At 38.3% G+C, this 23,277-nt stretch overlaps 4 protein-coding genes across 6 annotated transcripts in view; 3 read left to right on the top strand and 1 right to left on the bottom strand.

Moving 5' to 3' along the window:
• The window catches only part of LOC134826439 (14-3-3 protein epsilon-like), a 62,092-nt gene that overhangs the window by 36,791 nt on the left and 2,024 nt on the right, over positions 1-23,277 (top strand). The gene's annotated exons all lie outside the window — the stretch shown is intronic.
• Positions 519-9,434, bottom strand: LOC134819167 (uncharacterized). 2 transcript variants are annotated; one of them, XM_063828955.1, is made up of 6 exons: positions 9,307-9,434; positions 9,014-9,147; positions 7,115-7,406; positions 6,700-6,810; positions 6,332-6,436; positions 519-1,197 (listed from the first exon to the last, which is right to left on the bottom strand). In XM_063828955.1, the coding sequence occupies exons 1-6, from the start codon at positions 9,379-9,381 to the stop codon at positions 1,018-1,020; spliced, it is 897 nt and encodes a 298-aa protein (XP_063685025.1). In that variant the 5' UTR covers positions 9,382-9,434; the 3' UTR covers positions 519-1,017. The 2 variants fall into 2 exon arrangements, with proteins under 2 accessions (XP_063685025.1, XP_063685033.1); XM_063828963.1 differs by having other exon boundaries at positions 6,700-6,801; positions 9,307-9,431.
• LOC134818827 (digestive cysteine proteinase 1-like) lies at positions 1,614-4,470 on the top strand. Its single transcript, XM_063828500.1, has 9 exons — positions 1,614-1,739; positions 1,908-2,066; positions 2,209-2,587; positions 2,714-2,882; positions 3,079-3,241; positions 3,350-3,431; positions 3,687-3,812; positions 3,994-4,143; positions 4,317-4,470. Exons 1-9 carry the CDS (start codon positions 1,635-1,637, stop codon positions 4,382-4,384), a joined length of 1,401 nt encoding a protein of 466 aa, XP_063684570.1. The 5' UTR covers positions 1,614-1,634; the 3' UTR covers positions 4,385-4,470.
• LOC134813949 (transcription initiation factor IIB-like) lies at positions 21,709-23,135 on the top strand. Its single transcript, XM_063821900.1, has one exon. The coding sequence runs from the start codon at positions 21,885-21,887 to the stop codon at positions 22,812-22,814; it is 930 nt and encodes a 309-aa protein (XP_063677970.1). The 5' UTR covers positions 21,709-21,884; the 3' UTR covers positions 22,815-23,135.

Below are 23,277 nucleotides of genomic sequence, written 5' to 3'. Positions count from 1 at the left end.
GAGCCAGCGCTCTTAAACGAGAATCTCTTTAAGACAAGCAGCGCCTAAAGAACTACATTGAGACTGGACATGTTAATGGAAAAACACGGCGGAATCAGATGACACTCACATTAAATTATGGCAGAACCAGATACTGTCGCCAATTGCACGAATTATGTTATTTCACGTATGTCTGGTTTTCATTTGAGTTCAGACAGTAAGTCTCATTGAATCTGCACGATGATAACATACAGCGAAGGCCTTTATTAATCATGATCACATATTTGTAATAAGAGCTCATTCCATCTTACAGAGAACGTACACACGCATTTAAACCATCGCTACAAGGACACACTTAACTACGTGTCGCATTGGGAGCTTGGCAGTGGGAGGAAAAGGGTGTCAATAATCGAGCACTAATTACCTGGTCGCTATTTTTGACGATAATTGTACTTTTAGAATGCTAACATCGAGAAGATCTGAAACTAACAAGAGGGGAAAACGGCCACACGGAAAATTGCTAATTCAAACGACATTCTCTAAAAATAGAATAAACAATTAAATCAATTTGAAAATAAGCATTACAGTTCAAAGATTAATAAATATCAAATTATTTTTTTGAATTCTAAAGTAAAATAAATAAAGTAGTTAATCCTAAACAAAGATAGTCTCAAAAACAATTTTAAATTTCCTCATCGTAAAATAATACAAAATAAAATGTTTGTAGCTGTGATTATCATGAATTTGTTGCATTGATAAAGAATATTTTAAACTTTTTGATGTAGCATCGAAATTATGAATAATAAATCATTATATTAAAAGGGTTCCAGATAAATATTTAAAACATTCGCAAATAAATATAGTTAAGGTGAGCAAAAGCTTCTGTTCGGAACCAAATTCGCATTTTGGTTCAAATTCACCTCTGTTCAGTCACTCAACTTAATTTAACTTAAACAAGCTAAAAGCAGATTGAAATTTATTAACGAAATACATCGTGTTCAAATCCAACATTCAAAAACAGGTCAACAAGAGATAAGACTAGCAGGTGTCCGAGTTGTCACCCCAGATGAGACCTTTACCAGTAATACATTCCAGAGTAAGGTAACCCTCCAAGCATTTAGAGTCGTGCGAGTAGCAGCCGGGATGTTTGCAACAGTCCCCACAGATGTAGGACCAACACCGGAAACAACTCGGTCCACACAGACCCATACACCCAACCTGAAATGAGAGTAGTTGTTCAAACTATTGGGAATTTCCTAGTCCTATGATTTATAAAAACTTATATTTAGATCAGTCTGGATCACGTTTTAATTCTAGCTATGTCTAGATTTTTGGATTTCAACAAAAATTCGGATTTATTTCATTATCAAATTTGTCTAGAACAGAGGAAAACGTTACTTATTTGACACGTCTTAATTCTATTGTTTAAAAAAATCCCCGTGTTAAATTAATCATAGTTTAATCTCTAGCGAAATGTAGCAGATGCAAGAATCCGGGACAAAAGTCCTGACGAAATTATTTCAATCGTCACAACTTGGATTGTCTGATTCGCACTAATTTACTGAAGTTAATCCAATTTTCAAACATCTGTTCAAACGTATAATCTATGCTATTTAAACCACAAGATTGGCCGGGAAAATCCATTATTTGACAAAATGTTTGCGTATCTTGCTCTACTTGTAGCTATTGCTACAGTTCATGGCTATGACAGAACTGATGTGAGGATCACCTCAGCTTTGATGAGCCCTCACGCTTTACAGGTAACTTACTGACTGTGAAAATGTCTTTTCTGTAGCAGACTAATGGCCATTAAGCTAACTTAATAGCACAATTACTTACTTCTTGACAGATTATAACAGCTAATTTGTCTCCTAAACTCCCGACACAGTCTAAGCAATCACTTTGACAACACAACACACCCACCTCAGAAACTGTACTCAGACTATTCTCAAGAACAAGGCAGGAAACTCAACAGAGCTGAACAGAGGGTTCGACTGGGTCTCTTCAGGAAAACTCTCCAAACTGTTGCTGAGCACAACTCTCATGATGAGTCCTGGCAGATGGGTCTTAACCAGTTCTCTGACATGGTAAGGTTCGCAGATTTTAGTTAAATGTTAAATGATGTGGTTCGGTCTGTAAGGGGTTGGTAGATGTGAAATATACTTAAAATTGCACAGCAAAACACCTGACAACATTCCAAACCAACATTCAAACCTTGCATCTCTACAGACAGAAGAGGAGATGTACGGTTACACTGGAGCTAACTTCACCCAAGAACTCGGAGACGACGTCCCAGAGTACATGGTGCCCCTCACCGCCGGACCATCCTCCGGATCTCGAGACTGGAGAACTGCTAACGGTGGCAAACACCAGGCTGTCACCAAAATCAAGAGTCAGGGACGATGTGGATCTTGCTGGGTGTTCTCTGCTATGGGAGCTCTGGAGGGAGCTTACAAAAACAAAGGCAGTATCCTCAAGTCTTTCTCCGAACAGGAGGGTCTGGAATGTTCTATGAAGAAGGGATGCGGAGGCGGATGGATGCACTATGTCTACAACTACGCTAAGAAGTCCGGTAGACTGGCTGAGATGAAACACGTACCATACAAGGGTAGGTCAAAATGTAAACTTAATCGGAGTTTATTACTTTTATATAGAGTTAGACGAGTTTTGGGAGGATATATGAAGTGTAAAGTACCTTAGTACCTACTCAAAATTATTTCTTATCACACCCCAGGAAAGGAAGGACCCTGCAGATTCAGCAGCTCACAAAACGGTCTGATTGCCTTCAAAGTCAGTGGTTACACCAACGCTAAAGGAGACAGCAGACAGGTTGCTGCACTCGAGAGCTCCGGTCCTCTGTCTGTTGCCTACACTTGCACCAAGAACTTCTTCAAATACAGAGGGTAGGATTTATATTTTATAAGTTAACCATTAAAGAAATCGTTGCAAATGTTTAGTCAATTAGCTGTTGATACTGAAAGTAACTACACGCTACATTTAAAAACTTTACCCACTTGCACTTCTTTGATGAACGGTTAGAAATAACCACCCAAACTTGAACCACCTCCATGACGAACTAACCCATCTTCTTCTCCTCAGAGGAGTCTACAATGAGAGGAGCTGCAGTGGAGGTGGTCATGCTGTAACCAATGTCGGATACGCTCCCGACTACTTCATCATGAAGAACTCATGGGGAGCCAGCTTCGGAGAGAAAGGATACTTTAGGATTGGACGAGGAAACGTTTGTGGTATCACCAACCAGGTTAGCTAGATTAATTAGCAGTCCCCTTTATTATAAGAGAAAATCTCGGCTTCTTTCATCACGACCCACACTTGTTCCTGCCACTCTAACCTTGTTATCTGTTTGCAGGGACTGATCCCCACTTTGTCCGCCACTGGTAAGACTGATCCGGGACAAGATGAGGGAGGTGATGACGGTGGTGATGATAACGGTACGACTGTTACAGTGTTTTACTAACCACGTGACTGATATATTATTGATACGTAACAATTGTAACGTCATGCCAGTGCTATATATAGTTATGGTGATATGCTGCGCTCTGTCGACCTTGAGCAGCATAGCTCATTAATAAACGCTTAGCCCGGTTTTATTAGCCTGTATTATAATATCATGGTATTATATCTGTACATGTGTACTGTGTACTGTGTACTGTGTACTGTGTATAACACGAAGTATTTCAATTCAGGAGGCACGTGTGTGGCGGTTGATAAGAATGCCAGATGTGCAGAGTGGGCTGCTAGAGACCCGTCCGAATGCACTGAGAACTGGAGGTATATGACTGACAACTGCAGGAAGTCTTGCAAACAGTGTGGTAAGTACCTGCTCAGCAGCAAACCTTATTCATGGATCTCGGTGAATGGGGAAGGGGAGGGGGGGGGGGGGGGGGGGGGGGGGGGGGGCAGGATTCGTCTGTTTTTATCTTTGTTAGGATAACTGTTTGGGCACATCTGAAGTTACACTAAAGACTCAGCTGACTAAAGAAACCATTTCAGAATGTGTTGACGTGGGATTGAAGTGCGCTGAGTGGAAGGGTAAGGGATACTGTGACGGAGGGGAGTTTGTTAACTTCATGTCCCGACTCTGCAGGAAGACTTGTGGAAAGTGTGACAAGGACGATGGTGGAGATGATGATAACGATGGAGGTAATATTATAACTTTTTTCTAGCTGCGATTCGTTATTTGTGCAAATAGAAGCACTGTTTTCTGCTAATCTTAGAACGTTTTGTAGAATGTATTTGATTAAGTGCATGATAAGGATCAGTATTGCAAATGAACAGTACGGTTTTTTCATGATTTCAACATGGCTGTATTTCAGGATGCCAGGAGGGTTTCAAGAAGTGCCCAGATGGAAGCTGCGTTCACGAGCACTGGAACTGCGATTAAAAGAAAACTCCTCACTGTGGTTAAACTAACTTAGGAAACCTTTCATCAAAATAATATTGTAAAATTTTACATTTTAGCATATTTTATTAGAATTGCTTTACTTGTTGAATAAATCCACAGCAGCGTGGTTAAGCCTTACTCAACAGTATTACAGCAGACTTCCCTCTCATTTTCTTAAATAAAAAGAGCCGATTTTTGGGCGTGCTCAGTGAGGCGAATGAGAACTGCTCAACATCCGCTCACAATAACTTATCAGAACTTAAAATCACATGATTATCATTACATGACCAGAGATCAAATAGTGAGCAATTATTGTTGAATGCATTATCATGATGGATGCATTATCATGATGGATGCATTAGCATGACTAGCAGGAACCCGTATAACCCTAAAATGGTGTCAAGACTCAAGAGACTAAAATAATTATTACCTATTTAATTCGCGTTTTCACACCACTTGGGGGTCCAAATTTTGGGCTCTAAAACTCTTATTCCTTGGCCAATTTTTTTATTTTTTCATGCTGATTTGAAAAGCATAAAAGCATTTGACCCAGTCAAAAAAGTTTCAGTTGTATATCTTTTACGGTTTTTGCGGAAAGTCGCGTTAAAGTTGATGCCGTGGTGTCAGTAAAATGGCACAGATATATATATATATATATATATATCGTCTCGCTTTATATATAGTAAGATTATGCATGCCTGTGAGTCTAAACTGTAAAGAATAGCTGAGGCCCAATATTCAATAATCAGCTGGCCTTGGACGGATATCTAATAAATATAAATTGTCTCAGTAATCCTCTCCAAACAGTTGATCTCGCCCACATCCAGAAAGACGGCAGATAATCTGCGAGGAAATTTTTAGAAGCTCTGACGCTTTTTTATTTTTAGGGTATTTAATACAATTTTTAGGCCTGGGAAACATTGATCTGCGATGAAATTTGAAACTTTCTGGGCGCGGGTGATTTCCACATTAGCCTGCTATTCTGTGAATCAACGCTGGGTGTGGTCATGGTTACGTAACACTCCTGCACAGTGATCCTAGGCACGTCACTGAGTAGACATTGTAGCGGTACGCTCGCGGAGGAAATGATTATACCGCATAATCACTTAATAGTTTAACTAGTGGTCATTATGGGTATTATGAATTGAATCTTGGACACTGCACTGTAAATTCCCGTACAACAATATATTAGACATGTTCCGCTGAACATGGCCCGAGCCATCAAGTCGCTCAGAGTTAAAAATCGCAGAAAAAACATTTACATTCCCTGATTTTCTGTTCCACACACACACACACACACACACACACACACACACACACACACACACACACACACACACACACACACACACACACACACACACACACACACACACACACACACACACACACACACACACACACACACACACACACACACACACACACACACACACACACACACACACACACACACACACACACACACACACACACACACACACACACACACACACACACACACACACACACACACACACACACACACACACACACACACACACACACACACACACACACACACACACACACACACACACACACACACACACACACACACACACACACACACACACACACACACACACACACACACACACACACACACACACACACACACACACACACACACACACACACACACACACACACACACACACACACACACACACACACACACACACACACACACACACACACACACACAACAACCACACAGAGAGCAAGTATAAGAGCAATCAATAAGGGTGAACTAAGGAACCACACCTTGTATGGTATAAAGACATCACACAGCCAGGCCTGTCTCAACAATACTTCGGGGGAATAGTATTTTTTTACTGAGAAGTTTGTAAAGTTTGGGTCAGCAGTTAAAATGTACATACCCCACATACCTGCATGTGCACATACCTGGATATCATTTTGATGAAGTGGCTGTCCCAGTCCGGAACAAGAGGAAATGTTCTTTGTTTCTATCCTGTAATCACATATTCCGTCCGGACTAGCACACAGGATCTAATAAAATGTGTTACAGTTGTTACATCTAGATGTGTTACATTGGTACAGTTGTTACATCTATATGTGTAACATTATAACAGTTGTTATATATAGATATGTAACATTATTACAGTTGTTACATCTAGAAGTATCAAGTACATGATTGATACTAAAATTTCAGCTCGCAGATATATTTGAAATGTCATAACATACTCTTTTACTTGCCAAATAAATTCTGGGATTTTCGATGAAAAACAACAAAAAGTTGGAAATATTGGAACCTCGTCATCGGGATCAAATGTCCAAGGATTGAGTTGTCGGACAAACTTCCCTGCCATATTTTCAAAGTTCACGATCTTGTCTGACAGACTCCTCTTCGTTAGCTGATGGTACTGATAATAGTAATAATAATAACTAGTAGTACACGTACAGTATAGTATACTTTGTTAAATATTTAAAAATAATCTGTTCAAATCTCATTATTTCTAGGGTCATTAAAACAAACATTGAACCTATCGACCGCGAACCGGTTCAAATTTGCGGACTTGACTAAGTTGGTCATTATCAACGAAAGAAAGCTGATACGTTTCTAGATTAGCACAGAAAATCGGGCATTTACAAAGTTGGATCGACTCAATTATCGATATTAAATAATAAATCAATTTAATTGATTAACCTACACAAAACAGCTATTACCTGTACCCTTGAGGGGTACTTCTGATTGAGATAAAAGTCAGCTTGCTCCTCAGTTTTGTGCAGCATCTCGGAGCTCATTGCCATTCTGAACAGCAGTATCGATACCGGCCATGTTTTAGCTGTGACGTTGTAATCGTGTCCCAGTAGTGCTGCCAGAGCGGGCAGCGCTTTGAACTCGTTTGTCCCTTGAAGTTGTACCATAGTCTTAGCATCAGGTTCTTTCTGACCAAGTATTTTGGAGGTCTTTATCTCCCCGTTCTCCACTCCGAAAATAGCCAGAGTCGGATAATCACTGGATTGTGTGACAGTTAATTTTTTGTTTGTTTTATAGTTTTATTTAGACTTAAAGTTTAAAATGTAAAATTTAATCGGATTGGACTTACTTTTACAACACTTTAGCGTAGATTTCAGTGAAATTCCAGTCTTCCACTTGTAGGGACGATTAATTGTGCTATATTGGACGATAGATTCTATTTTCTAGCTGTGAAGAACTTACATGTGAACAAGAAATGCGGCCGCTTTTCTTTTGTGGATGGCCGCTCAATTTCCCGATCCGGGATGAAGTATTCTATCATATTCCATACCAGTACCACCTGGGGACCCCAGTCTTTGCTGTTTATAAGCATGCAGATATGGCGGAGTGACAGGCCGAGCGCCGCCCAGTTGATATAATTCTATATTGAATTTGAAAATCGTGTATATTTCTATGTAACTATATGTTTATTGTTTATGCAACCTGACTAGACACGGATCTGTGCAAAATAGTAATACTAACTCAAAATAATAATACAATGCTATCAATTAGTCCCTATCGGGATGCGTACATGGTAAAATTAACAATGTACTTGAACATTTCAGCACCGCGCGCCAACAATTGTTTAATTCAGATGATCGCGCAAAATAACTTTGCGCAGGCAGACACGTGGGCGATAACTAGACTGGGGGCGAGGGCACGCACGCACGCACGCACGCACGGTCGCAAAGCTACCATATAAAAAAAAACCTCGATCGCTAACCCTTGTCCTTGACTCTTTTGTGCCTTCGGCACTTTGAGTCATGGATCGGGAAAAAATAATCTATTGAGTAGCATATTTCCGTGCACAATAATATGTATAATGTATATTCATATCTCGCCACTTGTCCAATAATTACGATCGATAAAAAGTTTTGATAAAGGAGCAAGTAGCAACATATCATTTTACCAACATTCATTATTCTAATTTGGCACTGAGGATTGGTATTGATTTTTCTATTACTATACAGTATACATGAAACGGATCGTTTGACCTCCTATTTGATTGTTTCAACTGTTAGAAATATTGTATGATGTATGTATGCAGTTCACAAGCAACTTGTCGTGAAACTGAAAGAATTAATTACTGTCGATCCAAAAAAGTGCCATTGCATAAAATCATAAGGGACGACAAAATTCTTAGAGAAGACAAGGTGCTATCTACAATAGTGCGCTGTTATCAGTCAGTGTCGTAACTTTAAAACATCGTTAGTGCCGAGTTCTGCTTCCTATCAACAGCTGTGAATGAATGGGGAAAGCGAGCGACCAATTCCATTCAGGATTATTTTACGCTTGGGTACGTTAACGATAATTTATATTGTTCGACAATAGATATTGTTCCCTTCTGTTTGAAAAAAAGAGAACACCGGCGACAGTCCACTCTACCCAATTTATATTATATACTATACTTGCATGATGCATGTTCTTTCATTCCATGATTCCATTTTCGGTATCATTTTTCGTTCGGGTAGATAACGGTAATTTAAATTGATATCATTTCCTTTAGTTTGGAAAAAGGAGACAAAGGCGATAGTACACTCTACCCAAATTGTCAATTTTTGGTTTCGGTTATAAAATAAGTACATACAGAATAATTAAGAACTTACTTTGAATAAAGATGCAGATAAGCTGATTCTGAGTTTTGACCTATATCAAATGATAACTGAACTCTGTGCAGATGTTGTGGTCCATCGTCACCATGGCATCTTAATGTTCCAGTAATGATAGAGGTACTGTAATCCTGAACAAAAATGAATAAAACATCTTCCTATTATGTTTCCCTTGTTTGCATTTCATTCATTTAAACAAGCTCAACTCATGATTAAATTTACAGAAAAAATATGACAGATATTCATTATTCAGCAATTTAAAGTAGATTAAGCTTGGACCAGCAACTTACAGAAAGTTTAACTTTGCATGGTGCAGCCCCAACATGATGTGCAACAACGAACCAGGCTATCAGAATAGTCTTCATCTAGACCAGAACTAGACCACGTTCTCATTGATACATTCCATAACTCCACTGTCAATTGTTATAAGTTATTATTATAATTCAAATTCCACTCAATGTGATAAAATTAGGAATGGATCGGGTATCCGGCTGCTAAAGTAAGTAGTTGGGTAGGTACTTGGCCGGATATCATAACAATCATTTCGGCTCATAATGATCAGGGTAGCATTAAACGTAGAGAAAACCGTTTTTCAGGGGAAAAAGTCAAAAAGGGGGGGGGGGGGGGGGGGGGGGGGGGTCAGGCCATGATTACGTAATTTTGCTGTTGGGAGGGGTGGGGTTGGGTCTTGATTACGGTTGATTATAGAGTGTGGGGTAAAAATTGCTAAAATATTGATTACGTAATATGTGAACGAACATGTTTTATATCTAGTTTTTTGATATTGATTTTGATACTGAACAGTTAGATTGTATCGATGAAATACGACGACCTTCACGTACTCAGGATATTCAATCAAATAAAATATTTGGGTCCGCTGAATTGCATAATAGTTGGTTTAGACATATTTAGTGCTGATCAAGCTAAGTTATTTCTCCTACACAACGTAAGCAGTAAGTCACCAACCTTTTCAAGCAGCATTTAGCAAACTAGCATGGTAGATTCAAAGGAAAATCTTTATCTGATTGACAAATATGTAAAACTTGAAGTCTTGTGGACCACGCAGGATTGCATACTCCTCTTAATGGGAATAATGATTCATTTTGGAGACGGCATCGAATTATACTTACCAGGTTATATATTTTAATAGGAACACAGCTGTAAAGGTATTGCTTGTAACTTTTTTGCGATTACAAATTTTATAACTATTTCCGGGAATTATATGCACTAAAACTCATGGAGTTTGCTGATCAAGCTAAGTTATTTGCTGATCAAGCTAAGTTATAAGCGCGTCACGCAGTACGTACGTGAGTGGCTAGATAGATTGCTATTATAATATTATAATATATAATTATGTTATTTTATTGTTATGTCTTGTAAGTTTGTGGAGACTGGAGTAGTAGCAAGAAGGTATCGTATATATTTCTCTTGATTATTTATTAATGATTTTATGTAGGGTCGGCACCAATGTAATTATGGTTTTACCACCGTGTTTTGGTTCAGCCAAAATAAATTTTACTTTGATGTTTACATAATGTTTCTCACTCCAGCTGTAGTCTGGTAGTGTTGAGTCTCATGAATATTTTTCTAGCTCTCTTTTTCCATGTTTTTGCCTCACAGGAGATATTGTGGTCTTTTCTATTGAATATAACTGTAATACATTGATGTAAAGTTTATTTGAATTTTGAAATAAAAATTTCTCCTACACAACGTAAGCAGTAAGTCACCAACCTTTTCAAGCAGCAAACGACCCCAGACCAGCTTAGGTTTTGAAAATTCGGACACATCCGGACAGGGGGAGGGTGGTGGTCTAAAAATCCGTGATTTTGGTGGACGTCCTAAGTAGATGTCCCTTATCAATAGTTGTTTTTCAAAATCGAATAAAAACTTTTCTAAGGCCTATTTTAAAATTGTGATAGACCAGAAGTTTCTAAATGGTCCTTAGAACATATCCTGAACGTTTCAAGGTGATTGCTCAAAAAATGTAGGAGAAGATAGATTTTTAGACTCGATTTTCAGGGCGCGCGATTGAAAATCGCTCACGCAATACAATTGCACATGAGCACTGACCTTTGACCGGAAATAATTTCGGCTAGGAACAAAATTTTTCCATGGGACCAAAAATATCTGGTAGATATCACTCCCCTCTATCAGAAACAACTATAAAATCAATTTCGAGAGAAATTTCATAAATAACCCCCCCCCCCCCCTGCCCCCTTAACAAAAGCATATGCTGAAACCCTAACCCTAACGAGAAATTAAACTAAATTCCTTTTACGGTCATATCACGTGATCGAGACAGTTTTTCGTCAATATTTCGTCAGGGGAGCATTTTAACCCTTTGTCATGGGGGTGATTCGGAATTAGCGTCCGAAAATACATCGATGGAAGTTGGTTTCAACTGTCGGGGCCCTTTTAGAACAATCTCGAAAATCGACTGTAGAGTGATTTAGCACGCTGATCGTAATTCATCTGACAATGGTTTCCCGTTTTATAAGGAAAATATGACCTTTATATAATAAGGCTGACAATGGTTTCCTGTTTTATAAAGAAACTAGAAAACCCGTGGCCGGTCACAGGGAGGAAGCTAATAGTATTTTTTTGTTAGTAAGTTTAAATCGCGTCAAAAATGTCCTACATAGTACATAACCGAAGATACAGCCAATTAAAATGTTGTTTGTACTAAACACAGCGTAATATCAACAAAACCGATCAAAATGACGTTAAAACAATTAGTAGCTTTACAAGGTTTACAAGAACGTTAAATCATTGCACGTGCACGTGCGTGTAGTAACCCTCGTTATGCGTTACCATACCATGGTAACTACGCAACTTCATATTTCTCGTCTGATTTGCACGTGGGCGGTTGTACAGTGTACAAACAACCATCATGCATTCATGTTCATTCTGCCAAATTTCTTTCATCTTTATGAACATTATAGTATAACTTGGGAAAGGGTTCCCAGGTTAATTAAATCAAATCAAAACATGACATGATATTACATTGTATCACGTGGTGACCCCTTGTCATACGTTGTATGACCCAACGCGCACGAAGTGCGCGGCTCCCCTCGTATCGTCAGGACGATAAAGGGTAGTGAAACGACCGTGGGGGTCGCAACGTGATACAAGTGACCCCCACTGTCTTCACCCCTGTAGAGTTTCGACGATACAGGGGGAGCCGCGCACTCGTGCGCGGCGATTCAGACAACGTATGACAAATGTAACATAAGATCATTGCAAATATTCATAAAATATTTTTATATTTTTATTAAAATTACGTTGAATTAAAAATATCTTTAACATTTAACAATTGTTTCACATTTATTGGGCTCTTACTAATTCGCTCGCCCAAATTTTCACGTGACTTCATGGTTTTTATGGTTTTGCTTACTGGGCCGCGCTCAGCCTGTCATTCCGCCTAATCTCTATTCTATTTAATGTTGTTTACCAACATTAAAGTCTGGGGTCCTCAAGTAAGGTTTTGCAGCCGAACAAAACGGTTTTACATACACCCTAATCCCAACCCTAACCCTAACCATAACCCCAAAGCTATTCATAACCCTAATCACAACCCTAACCCTAACCCGAGTCCGAAACAATTGAATTTGTGTTTAACTAGCCTGTCACGTGACCAAAACAGTTTTTTTGCCCATAACTCTTCAGGTAAGCATTTTTACCCTACGTCATGGGGGGTGATTTCTCTCTCTTTCGTGACAGAATACTTCTAACCGTGTTTACCTTTTCTAGCAATGACAAGCAAAGAAGGATAACCGATTGGACTGGGGAGGAGTGGAACATTGGCAGCACACTACCGTCCAATCGGTAAGTATTTATAATGTTTAGTTATTAGGTATTTATTTGGAATTGGTTTAATTTGGTGGTAAAGTTATTCTATTATGTAATAAAGTATTTTGTATTACAGGTTTTGTACATACGACAAATACGGATTTTATTGTTCAACTAGAGGCCATCTAACAGTGATAGCAGGAAGTCGGAAAACGTTCTACGCAACGACCTGACAGTGGCACTTTGTTTGTGTGTTATTTAGACTACATTTTAGAGACTAATTTGAGAGACAGTTTTAGAGTTGTTTTTTTTTAGTTGAACTATAACTATGAGTCTTCGTGAGATACCAGTTTTAGACGACAGCGCTGACTACAGCACATGGAAGAAGAAAGTGCTAATATGGCAGCTTGGCACCGCAGCATCAACGAAACAGCAAGCTAGTAAGCTGATTATGAACATGAAAGGTAGACCACAGGAGGTTTCTATAAACATGACATTAAAGGTGCTAGGAGCAGAAGATGGAGTTGATAAACTCATTGCCGAACTGGACAAACTGTATAAGAAGGACAGTACTCAGTCTTTATTTAAGGCAATAGATGATTTTGAGGGATACAGGAGAGGAGATGGAGAAGATATAGACAACTACATCTTGGAATTCCAGAGGAGGTATAAAATTCTCAAACAGCTCAGAAAGAACGAAGATCTTTACGATGACGTGGTATTAGCGTATAGACTATTAAATCAGGCAAGCCTAAGTGATGAACAGGCGAGATTAGTTAGAGCAACTTGCACTAGTACATTATCCTATGACTTGATGCAAGAACAGTTAAAAAGGACGTTTGGAGATGGATTCACAAGGAATGAGAATCACTCTAGTCTACCTTTTAAAAGTACTCCTATGGAGGAAATGGTAAAGCAGGAACCTGTCTTTCTAGCTGAGGATTACAAATTGGGGTCTGACATTCACTGGACCAGAAATTGGGATAAAAGGAATTTCACGGGTCAAACAATGAGAGAAGAAAACAGATATAACCCAGATGCTCAGGATAGAGGACAGCAAAGATACAACTCATATGCTCAGAAACGAGGACAAAAGCTTTATATGAGGGGGAGTAGTAGTCCCAAGGTATGTTGTTTTATATGCCACCAACCAGGTCATATGGTTGCTCAGTGTTCCTTTAACACATTCCCTGGATCTGAGGATGCTGACCTTGGAAATACGGAATGATCGAGAGAGCTAGCAATACATAAAAACCTTTGTTCAGAGTAGATTTTGAAAAGTATCTTGATTGAGAAACAAGAAGGCAATCAAATGACTGTTTTGTGTCGTTTAATGTATGAGTCAAGAGCGTTGGGTCAAACAAAAGTCAATGTTTCTATTTTAGGAATTGTGAGTTTATTCAGCTTTATGTTTTGTAATTTGTTATGTGTCGTGTTTTAAGTTTTTATCGCATTTTATTGTCGGATTCTATGATAATAAATATAGAAATGAGTCGAATATTTATTATAAGATCAATTATGTCTGTATATAAGAAATAAGAGTAATATTCAGTATGTAAATTCAGTTCCATAATTCAGTGATAATCTGAAGACATCTGCTCCAACGGGGTTGTTGAGCGAAAATACAGGGACGATTTTAATATTCGGCAGTTTCGTCTTGATAGGTCACTGCGGGTGATAATCTAAAGACAGCTGCAGCTCCAACGGGGTTTGTTGAGCGTATTTGTGGGTACAAGTTTATTGTTTGGTAGATTTGTCCAGATAGGTCACTGCGGGTGATAATCTGAAGACAGCTGTAGCTCCAACAGGGTTGTTGAGCGTATTTGTGGGTACAAGTTTATTGTTTGATAGATTCGTCCAGATAGGTCACTGCGGGTGATAATCTGAAGACAGCTGTAGCTCCAACAGGGTTGTTGAGCGTATTTGTGGGTACAAGTTTATTGTTTGATAGATTCGTCCAGATAGGTCACTGCGGGTGATAATCTGAAGACAGCTGTAGCTCCAACAGGGTTGTTGAGCGTATTTAATTATTTGATGGATTCGTCCAGATAGGTCACTGCGGGTGATAATCTGAAGACAGCTATAACCCAAACGGGGTTGTTGACTGTATTTAATTATTTAATGGATTCGTCCAGATAGGTCACTGCGGGTGATAATCTGAAGACAGCTATAACTCAAACGGGGTTGTTGACTGTATTTTAATTATTTAATGGATCCGTCCAGATAGGTCACTGCGGGTGATAATCTGAAGACAGCTATAACTCAAACGGGGTTGTTGACTGTATTTTAATTATTTAATGGATTCGTCCAGATAGGTCACTGCGGGTGATAATCTGACGACAGCTGTAGCTCAGACGGGATCTTCGAGCGTATTTTTGTGTAATTTAATAGTGCAATCTGGAGAGAAATTGGGGCTAGCATTGCTGGAAAAGGAAAACCGGGGAATGTTATTACTGTTCACACCTTTCTCTCTCTTTCGTGACAGAATACTTCTAACCGTGTTTACCTTTTCTAGCAATGACAAGCAAAGAAGGATAACCGATTGGACTGGGGAGGAGTGGAACATTGGCAGCACACTACCGTCCAATCGGTAAGTATTTATAATGTTTAGTTATTAGGTATTTATTTGGAATTGGTTTAATTTGGTGGTAAAGTTATTCTATTATGTAATAAAGTATTTTGTTTTACAGGTTTTGTACATACGACAAATACGGATTTTATTGTTCAACTAGAGGCCATCTAACATTTTTACCCTACGTCATGGGGGGTGACTCGGAATCAGCGTTTAAAAATACACCGATCCAGATTAATTTCATACCCTTAGGGCCTTTTTTGTCATACGTTGTATGACCCACCGCGCACGAAGTGCGCGGCTCCCCTCGTATCGTCAGGACGATAGTGAAACGACCGTGGGGGTCGCAACGTGATACAAGGCCTTTTCACAAGAATTTTCTTAAAATTTGGGCAAGCGATTTAGTAGGAGCGCATTTATTGGGCCGCGCTCAGCCTGTCATTCCGCCAAATGTTTATGAACATAATAGCCTGGTGTCCCCAGGTAAGTTTCACATATGCATAGTCATGTGTATACGCGTGTCGCGTACTTTGTAAACCTTGTAAACCTTGTAAACCTTGTAGACCTTGTAAACCTTGTAAACCTACTGCAAGCGAGAGGGCTCTGATTAGAGCAAAACAAATTTAACTTTATGTATAAGTCAATAACTGGCCGCCAAAGCCGCGCATTCATGAGAACAAGATTAACTTGTTTATTATTTATAATTATACAATATACGACAAATAGAAATAAATTTAAAACTATCCGTGCATTTTTAAATAAATTATAGTTTTACCTAAATCCAAAGCCAGCTTTGTAAAATTTATTATTAGATCATAATATATTTAATTGACGATGTCAATTCATGGCAGCTCGGCGTGGCACAGTAGCGCATTTCGCCGATCTAGCCATCGCTGTGAGAAGCCTCATTGAGTGCGCGGCGCGGCACAGTAACGCATCGCGCTACAAATAATATATCGTAAATTCTAAATATTTACAGTGCAACATTTCATCAATCTGTAAACAAGCGTACTCCAGCCCCTACGTACGCATCCATTCTTATGCTCAAGCCGCGCACGCACGTATTATTTTATACTTTTTGCTTTAATTTTATAATATAATTACAACACAAAAGTTAAACAGCACCGGGTCAGTTGATTTATGATGGATAATCATGTAAACTGTAAGCAAGTTACTACATTCCGATAAATTGACAGAAATAGAAATCAAATTGATTATGAGCAATGCCGCGCATATTAATTATTACCATTTTTATATCATGTATCGTATGATTATAGTCGAGCGCTATTTCAGGAGTTCGATAATCTTTTCAGTAACTCACTTATCTTTATCAGTGCAGCTTCACAAACTGTCCAACAGACAATAAAAGTCCGTATTATAATCATACTAGTGTAACACGTGCCTACGGCCGGGACTTCACTATCGTAGTTGAAATGCAAAAGTATAAACCCGCCTATTGTATTCTAAAAACGCATTACATTTTCGAAGTTAAAGAATATTCAAACAATATACACATAATATAGCAATGGCCAATTGGCTGACTATAAGGTCATGGCCTGAACAAACAATTTTTTTTAAATAGTCAAGTGATGCTAAAGCAGAGCACAAATGTGTAATAAGTTAATAGATTAAAAAACTGATTCATGTGATGCATTCGCAGAGCACAGATAAAAATACTGATTCAATGATTAAAATTATAGCTGTGAGTGTCAATAAATTACTGTGTCGTAAAAAAAGGAACGATGTACACGTGATCTGAAATACCAATATCTCAATATCAAAAGGATAGTGTCTAGAAACATTCATAGTCCATGGTGGCAGGTATCAAGTTAAACGAAGTTACACTGACTGGCAATGTATACGATTGCCGTCTCCCTCTCTCACCCCTGACCGCTATCAGGGTGCTCCTGAGGATTGAGAATCTAATCCTGGTGCGCATGTAACACATAATAGCCGCATAGTCTTCTCCTCTCTTCTGGGATAGTTTTTCAGCGAGTCTCTTGTGGTATCTTGTGGCTTGTGGACCCCATCCGCCATTTGTTGAGTATATAAGTGGAGTAAAGGTTTTCGAAGTTAAAACGATGTGAAGGTATGAACTTGCCCAGTCCAAACACACCGCAATTTTATTCTGAATGCCCCACACATATCTAATACTCGAATGGTAATACTTAATAGGCAACCGACCGATTTGAAAAACCTTAATCATTTAAAAATTCCACCTAAAGTTTATCAAGTGGTCTTTGTCTGTACATTCAAAAGCATCAAATATAGGTTGCTGGGGCGAAAGCGGGCGCCACCCTCTATTCTTTGAAGCCTGCAAACTTGCAATAGATTACTATAGTCGCCTTGAAAACACTGAAAACGAACTACTCTGTGCTGCATTTCACGAACAAATCATGTTGGGACTTCCTTGGTATACCAACATCTCAAAGCTTCTCACCAAATACAACTTCACCCCCTCATCTTCCTCAAAATCTAAGCTCTCCACCCAAATCAGTCATAACATGAGGGAAGAATTCGTGAATACCTGGAAAGCTGCCAAGGCCTCCTCGCCAAAACTAGAATTCTATAACTTAATTAAACATGATTTCGAACCAGAGGCATACCTACGAATTATCAAAATACCGGATGTTCGAAAAAGTCTGACAAGGTTTCGTATCAGCTGCCACAACCTCTACATCGAAAGGGGCAGATATGAAACCCCCCTTGTACCAAGAGAAGAACGTTGGTGCACCTACTGCTTTTTCAGCAAAGGGCTAAAGCCTATTGAGGACGAAAGTCACGTATTGATTGACTGTTTGCTCTACTCCTCAGTTAGGGAAAAATTCAATTTCCATCCCCTAAACATTACTGACCTAGTCGGTTTGCTCTCCAACAAAACTCTAGATCCTACCACACTCACTGCCACAGCAAGAGCAATCCATTCAATTCTCTCTGTGAACGAAAATTATACAGCCTATTATAAGAGCCCAGATTTCCACTCAAATACTGGCAAGTGCATAATGCTATAGGACCTTGAAATAAGATTGAACCATACAAACTCGATTTATCTATTTTTCTAAAACTAGCATTATATAACATTTCTAAATTATCCCTACACACTTGTAAATAATTAGAATTGTGTAACTTAAATTATTTCAGAATTACAACTATTGTGTACTCAATAAAGTAATTATCACTTTTGTATCCTTGTATCCTTGTATCCTTGTATCCTTGTATCCTTTGGCTTCGTCAGAGTTTTGTCGGCACTATACCGATAAAACCAGTTCCATATCTCCTACCGATTTCTCTAGTTAACCATTCGTAAACTACAGACAGACACACATTTATTAAGATTATTAGTATAGATTAACACAGCAATACAATAAGAATACAAATAATTTAAAGAAGCTACAATCTTAAACTTAAAACTTATTGTTTCACTGAGTATAATATTCGAGAAATACCAGATATTTATTCAATTTACATCACTGTCATTTGCTTTACTTTCTTTTCCATGTCTCACCCAAGATCGTGTTGCTATTTCTTGGGAATCAGTAATATGTTCGAGATGCCAATGTGTGGCTAGAGAGAGGGATATCTGCAATACTATGTCAAAAGGGTGTGGTGCACAATAACGATAGTTTACCATGTTGTATAGTACAGTATTGTATGGCACTGCAGTAACATTGTATATTGCTATGCTATAGTTCTTTGTTAACAGTCAAGTTCTCTACAATCTTTATGTACTGAAGGGGTATCCCTAGAAAATCTTGATCATTTGGCAGGTACCTCTTCATTGAACCCTCAATCACGTGTCCGATCATTCTGGTGAGTCAAATTAATCTGAAAATATTCTTTTCTCCTCTCCAAGAGGTAATTCATGATTCACAATTCTATAGATTTTTCAGTACACTCCAATGTAACTTATAGAATAAACATTTTACTTATGTTCCCTTTAAATTGTACCGAAAGATGCCATTACAAGATCCACAATCCTATAGAAAGGCCTTCTGTTAAGGCCACAGGGGGGGGGGGGGGGGGGGGGGTCCGAGGTCGAAAAAAAGTTTTTTGCCAGTTGGCAGACCACGTACTATCTGACGCTTGCACACCACCCTTAGCCCCCCAGAGCGCCTAGTTTGTCGTAAAATAGAGGTTAACTATTGCCTTTTTAATCAGTTAACCTCACAAATAACCAGTTCTTAACATTTTGTTGCTCTCATCACAAGTTAAACTTATCAATGGGTATCAATTGGCCATCCAATGTGAACAGAACTATTATATGTCCTTTATTTGTTGGAAAATTAAGGTTAACATATTTTCTCAGAATCATGGTCTTTTGACTCTCCTGAACAATTTATTTACCACCTCAAAAACCTATCTTCTCCTAGAGCTTTTATCCATTTCACCTCAAATTTGGAACTTATGTTCCTGACATAAATTTAAAAGTTTGTTATGTAACGATTGTTGTAATTTTGCTCCTAACTCTTTTTATGAGGTTAACCATTTTAAATTTTGTAAATTTTGTAATTCTCACTCATGGTTAACCTCATATCTCAGCTTTGGAGCAAGATATCATAAATCGTTACATAACAAAAACTCAAAATACCTTTAAGAACATTGTTGCCAAGTTACAAGGTTCTAAGTCATAAACTAAAAAAGAAGATAGATTTTGAACACAATTGCATTTAAAGTTTTCATTTACAATAGAATTACAGGTAAACCTCAAAATTCAACGCGCGATATCTTCAAATAGGAAACTTTGTTTTCGGTAAGGACAAAAGCATTTGAAAATTTAGATCGAGCTCTACAACATATCTCAAAATCTCAAAATTGACCTCGGACCCCCCCCCCTGTGGCCTTAAGGCCTGATGTGTAGCTTCCTAATATTTAACATACTTTACACTATTATATATTATTACAACCTTCCACCTTTCTATCTGTAATGTACCAATATGATAACTAAATATTTTATACACAACACAGAGATTTTAAATCTATCCCGTGTCAGTTAATACAAACATTGCATTATGGGTAAATGTGATTCAACTTTGAACTTGACCACTTTTAACACCCTTGCGCTTGATTATCTCTTTCATCCAACGTAAAAATGTGTTCTTTTGAAAAGTCAGTTACTAATTGTTTGTCATTTAAGTGCAGCACTGCAAGTTTTAAGATGCGGCTTTGCGCTGAAGTTGCATGGCAATCAGTAGTTAGTAACGACTAAATAATTTCCCCTAATCACCCCTAGATGCAGGCAGGTATTTAGGAGTAATACTTTAGAGTAGAGTGTGCATCTTGTAGAGAATTGTTGTTGTGATCCATGCATCTGAAATCGAACAGCTGGACTGTAACATAGCTCACTCTAGCTATCTCCAAAGATTAATTATTTTATTCAGATTTGATTGAAATTACACATTTACACATTAAGTTAGTTCATAATACATACTACAAATTCTGAGGGTTTGGTGCCACTTACGATCAAGGATTATGAGATATATGTGACCAAACACAAGGATGAATCTTGCCAGGATTGTCTTGAAAATCTTAAGAAGTTTGAAAAAATGTGTACCGCCCCAAACAGAGATATGAAGTCGAACACAAAGGAGATATGTTGCTCAGTTCGTGCAGGATTCCTTCATATTTCAATCTGTAATTAGAATGTATCGCTCAAAGTCGCCTAAGGTGTACACGTCTCATCCTATCAATCTACATGCTATCATGCTACATGCAAATATTCAGCACAGCGTTCTGACTCCCGAATTAGGCGGTGCAAACAATGTGGCAGTTCAAACACAGAATATTGTCATGACTTCACGATAAAATATCACAAACTTGAGAGTAATTAAGAATTGTATCTAACTAGAAGTCAACATACTGTAAACAACCCGACTCCACAGTCCACATCTTAATATATCATTAACTGGGTAGTGTCTCAGGCTCTGTAACCCAAGGTGTCATGAGATACACTGTACATTGCAGGAACCGACCAGGATCCCGGCCTGGCCGGGATCATGATTTTTACCCTGGCTCCGGTCAATTTGTAATTTTGGCCAGGATTTTGGCTCAGTAACTGGGGACCTTAAGATTAAAAAAAGCTTATTGACCATAGGTTTGGTCCTCTTTCCCAATCTATCTAATCTCATACTTGATATCATTTGATCATAGATCATTTTACTTGATATCTGTTACTTTGATATCATTTTACTTGATTCAATTTTTGTAGAAATCCTTAAAATCCCAGCAAAATAAACCAGTAGTTGGGTGGATCAAATTTTGCCACAGATCTCTTGGTTCAGTATGTTAGCAGAGAAACCCAGCTTCAAATAATTGTCTTAACTTATACTTCATTGCCTATTATGTTTCATATCCTTGAACTAATTCTGTGATGTCACAATCCGTGGCTAGACAAAATTCGCTGATTGCAAGATTTGCTAATCATATAATGATTGTATCCACATACATAAAATGTCGCATATTTCTGTTATGAATTAACTTGTAATAATTGCCAATCTTCCTATTAAGAAAATGTCACGGAAGAACACATCAACATGGGGACGACAGTTTTGTCCATCTCATCCAAATGTTCCATTAGTGGAGGATTACAGGGCAGGTGACACAGTTTGCCCAGAATGTGGACTTGTGGTTGGTGACAGGGTTATCGATGTTGGCTCAGAATGGAGAACATTTGCAGACGACACTGGTGACGATCCCAGCAGAGTTGGAGCCGCAGAGAATCCTCTTCTTTCTGGCGACCTTACTACATCTATACTGTCCACAGGAAACAACTATGAGATGCAGCGCTTGTCAAATCGTATTTTATCTTCAGGAAATGACAGAGCTCTTGTTCAGGCCTTTGGAGAAATAAGATTGATGGCTAATAGACTCAATGCATCTCAAGCTATAATTGACAGAGCAAACACTTTATTTAAGAATATGACTGATACTAAAGCACTGAGAGGTCGATCTACAGAAGCAAATTGTGCTGCCTGTTTGTATATTGCCTGCAACCAAGAGGGGGCAACAAGAACTTTCAAAGAAATTTGTGCTGTTTGTACTGTCAGCAAAAAGCAAATAGGAAAGTCTTTTAAATTGATATTGAGGGCACTAAATACCAGTGTGGAAATTATAAAAACTGGCGATTTCATGTCAAGATTTTGTTCAAATCTGGAGCTCGAACACAAAGCACAAAATATTGCTACTCATGTTGCTAGGCAAGCTGTTGATTTGGATATAGTGGCAGGAAAAGTCCCAGTAACTGTTGCTGCAGCTGCTATATATTTTACCTGCCTTGCCATGGATGTTGACAAATCGGCAAAGGAAATTGGTGATGTGGCTGGAGTGGCAGAAACCACAATAAAACAGACATTCAGGGCAATGTTTCCTTCTAGGGACAAACTATTTCCTCCAGATTTTGTACCCAAAGTAAATTTAGATAACATATCTGGTGCCAAGTGAAACTTTGTTCCTTGCAACAATTATAACTTTAAATGAGCATTTATTAAAAGATCCCTGTTTTGGAGTTCACATCCATCTTGAAGTTAAAACCTTCCTTTATCTTGAATCTAAGTTTGTCGCTGATATAGCTCCCATTTACATGTCTATACTTAAATGCTCGGCTTCATTTAATTTCAGCTGCTCAGCGTGATCCATTCCCAATCGTTATTACATATTATCAGAGTATTATATGTTTTTTAATTTTGTTATTGTATTTTATGATATTTCGCTTATTTGACTCACAAATTAGCTGATATCTCTATTTTTTCAACTAATCTTCAACTGTCTAGACTAGATTATCTAAAGAAGATCAATAAAATTCATATTTGTGTTTTCTCGATATAAATAATAAAAGACAAACGAAAGTCCTGACTAACTATTTTTCGTCTGAAAACTTTGAAGTCAGATTCCAAAATTCAATCGG

Source organism: Bolinopsis microptera, chromosome 1 (genome assembly GCF_026151205.1).
Source record: "Bolinopsis microptera isolate Bmic1 chromosome 1, MBARI_Bmic_1.0, whole genome shotgun sequence".
Lineage (NCBI taxonomy): Eukaryota > Metazoa > Ctenophora > Tentaculata > Lobata > Bolinopsidae > Bolinopsis > Bolinopsis microptera.
This window is presented reverse-complemented; position numbering and strand designations above follow the sequence as displayed.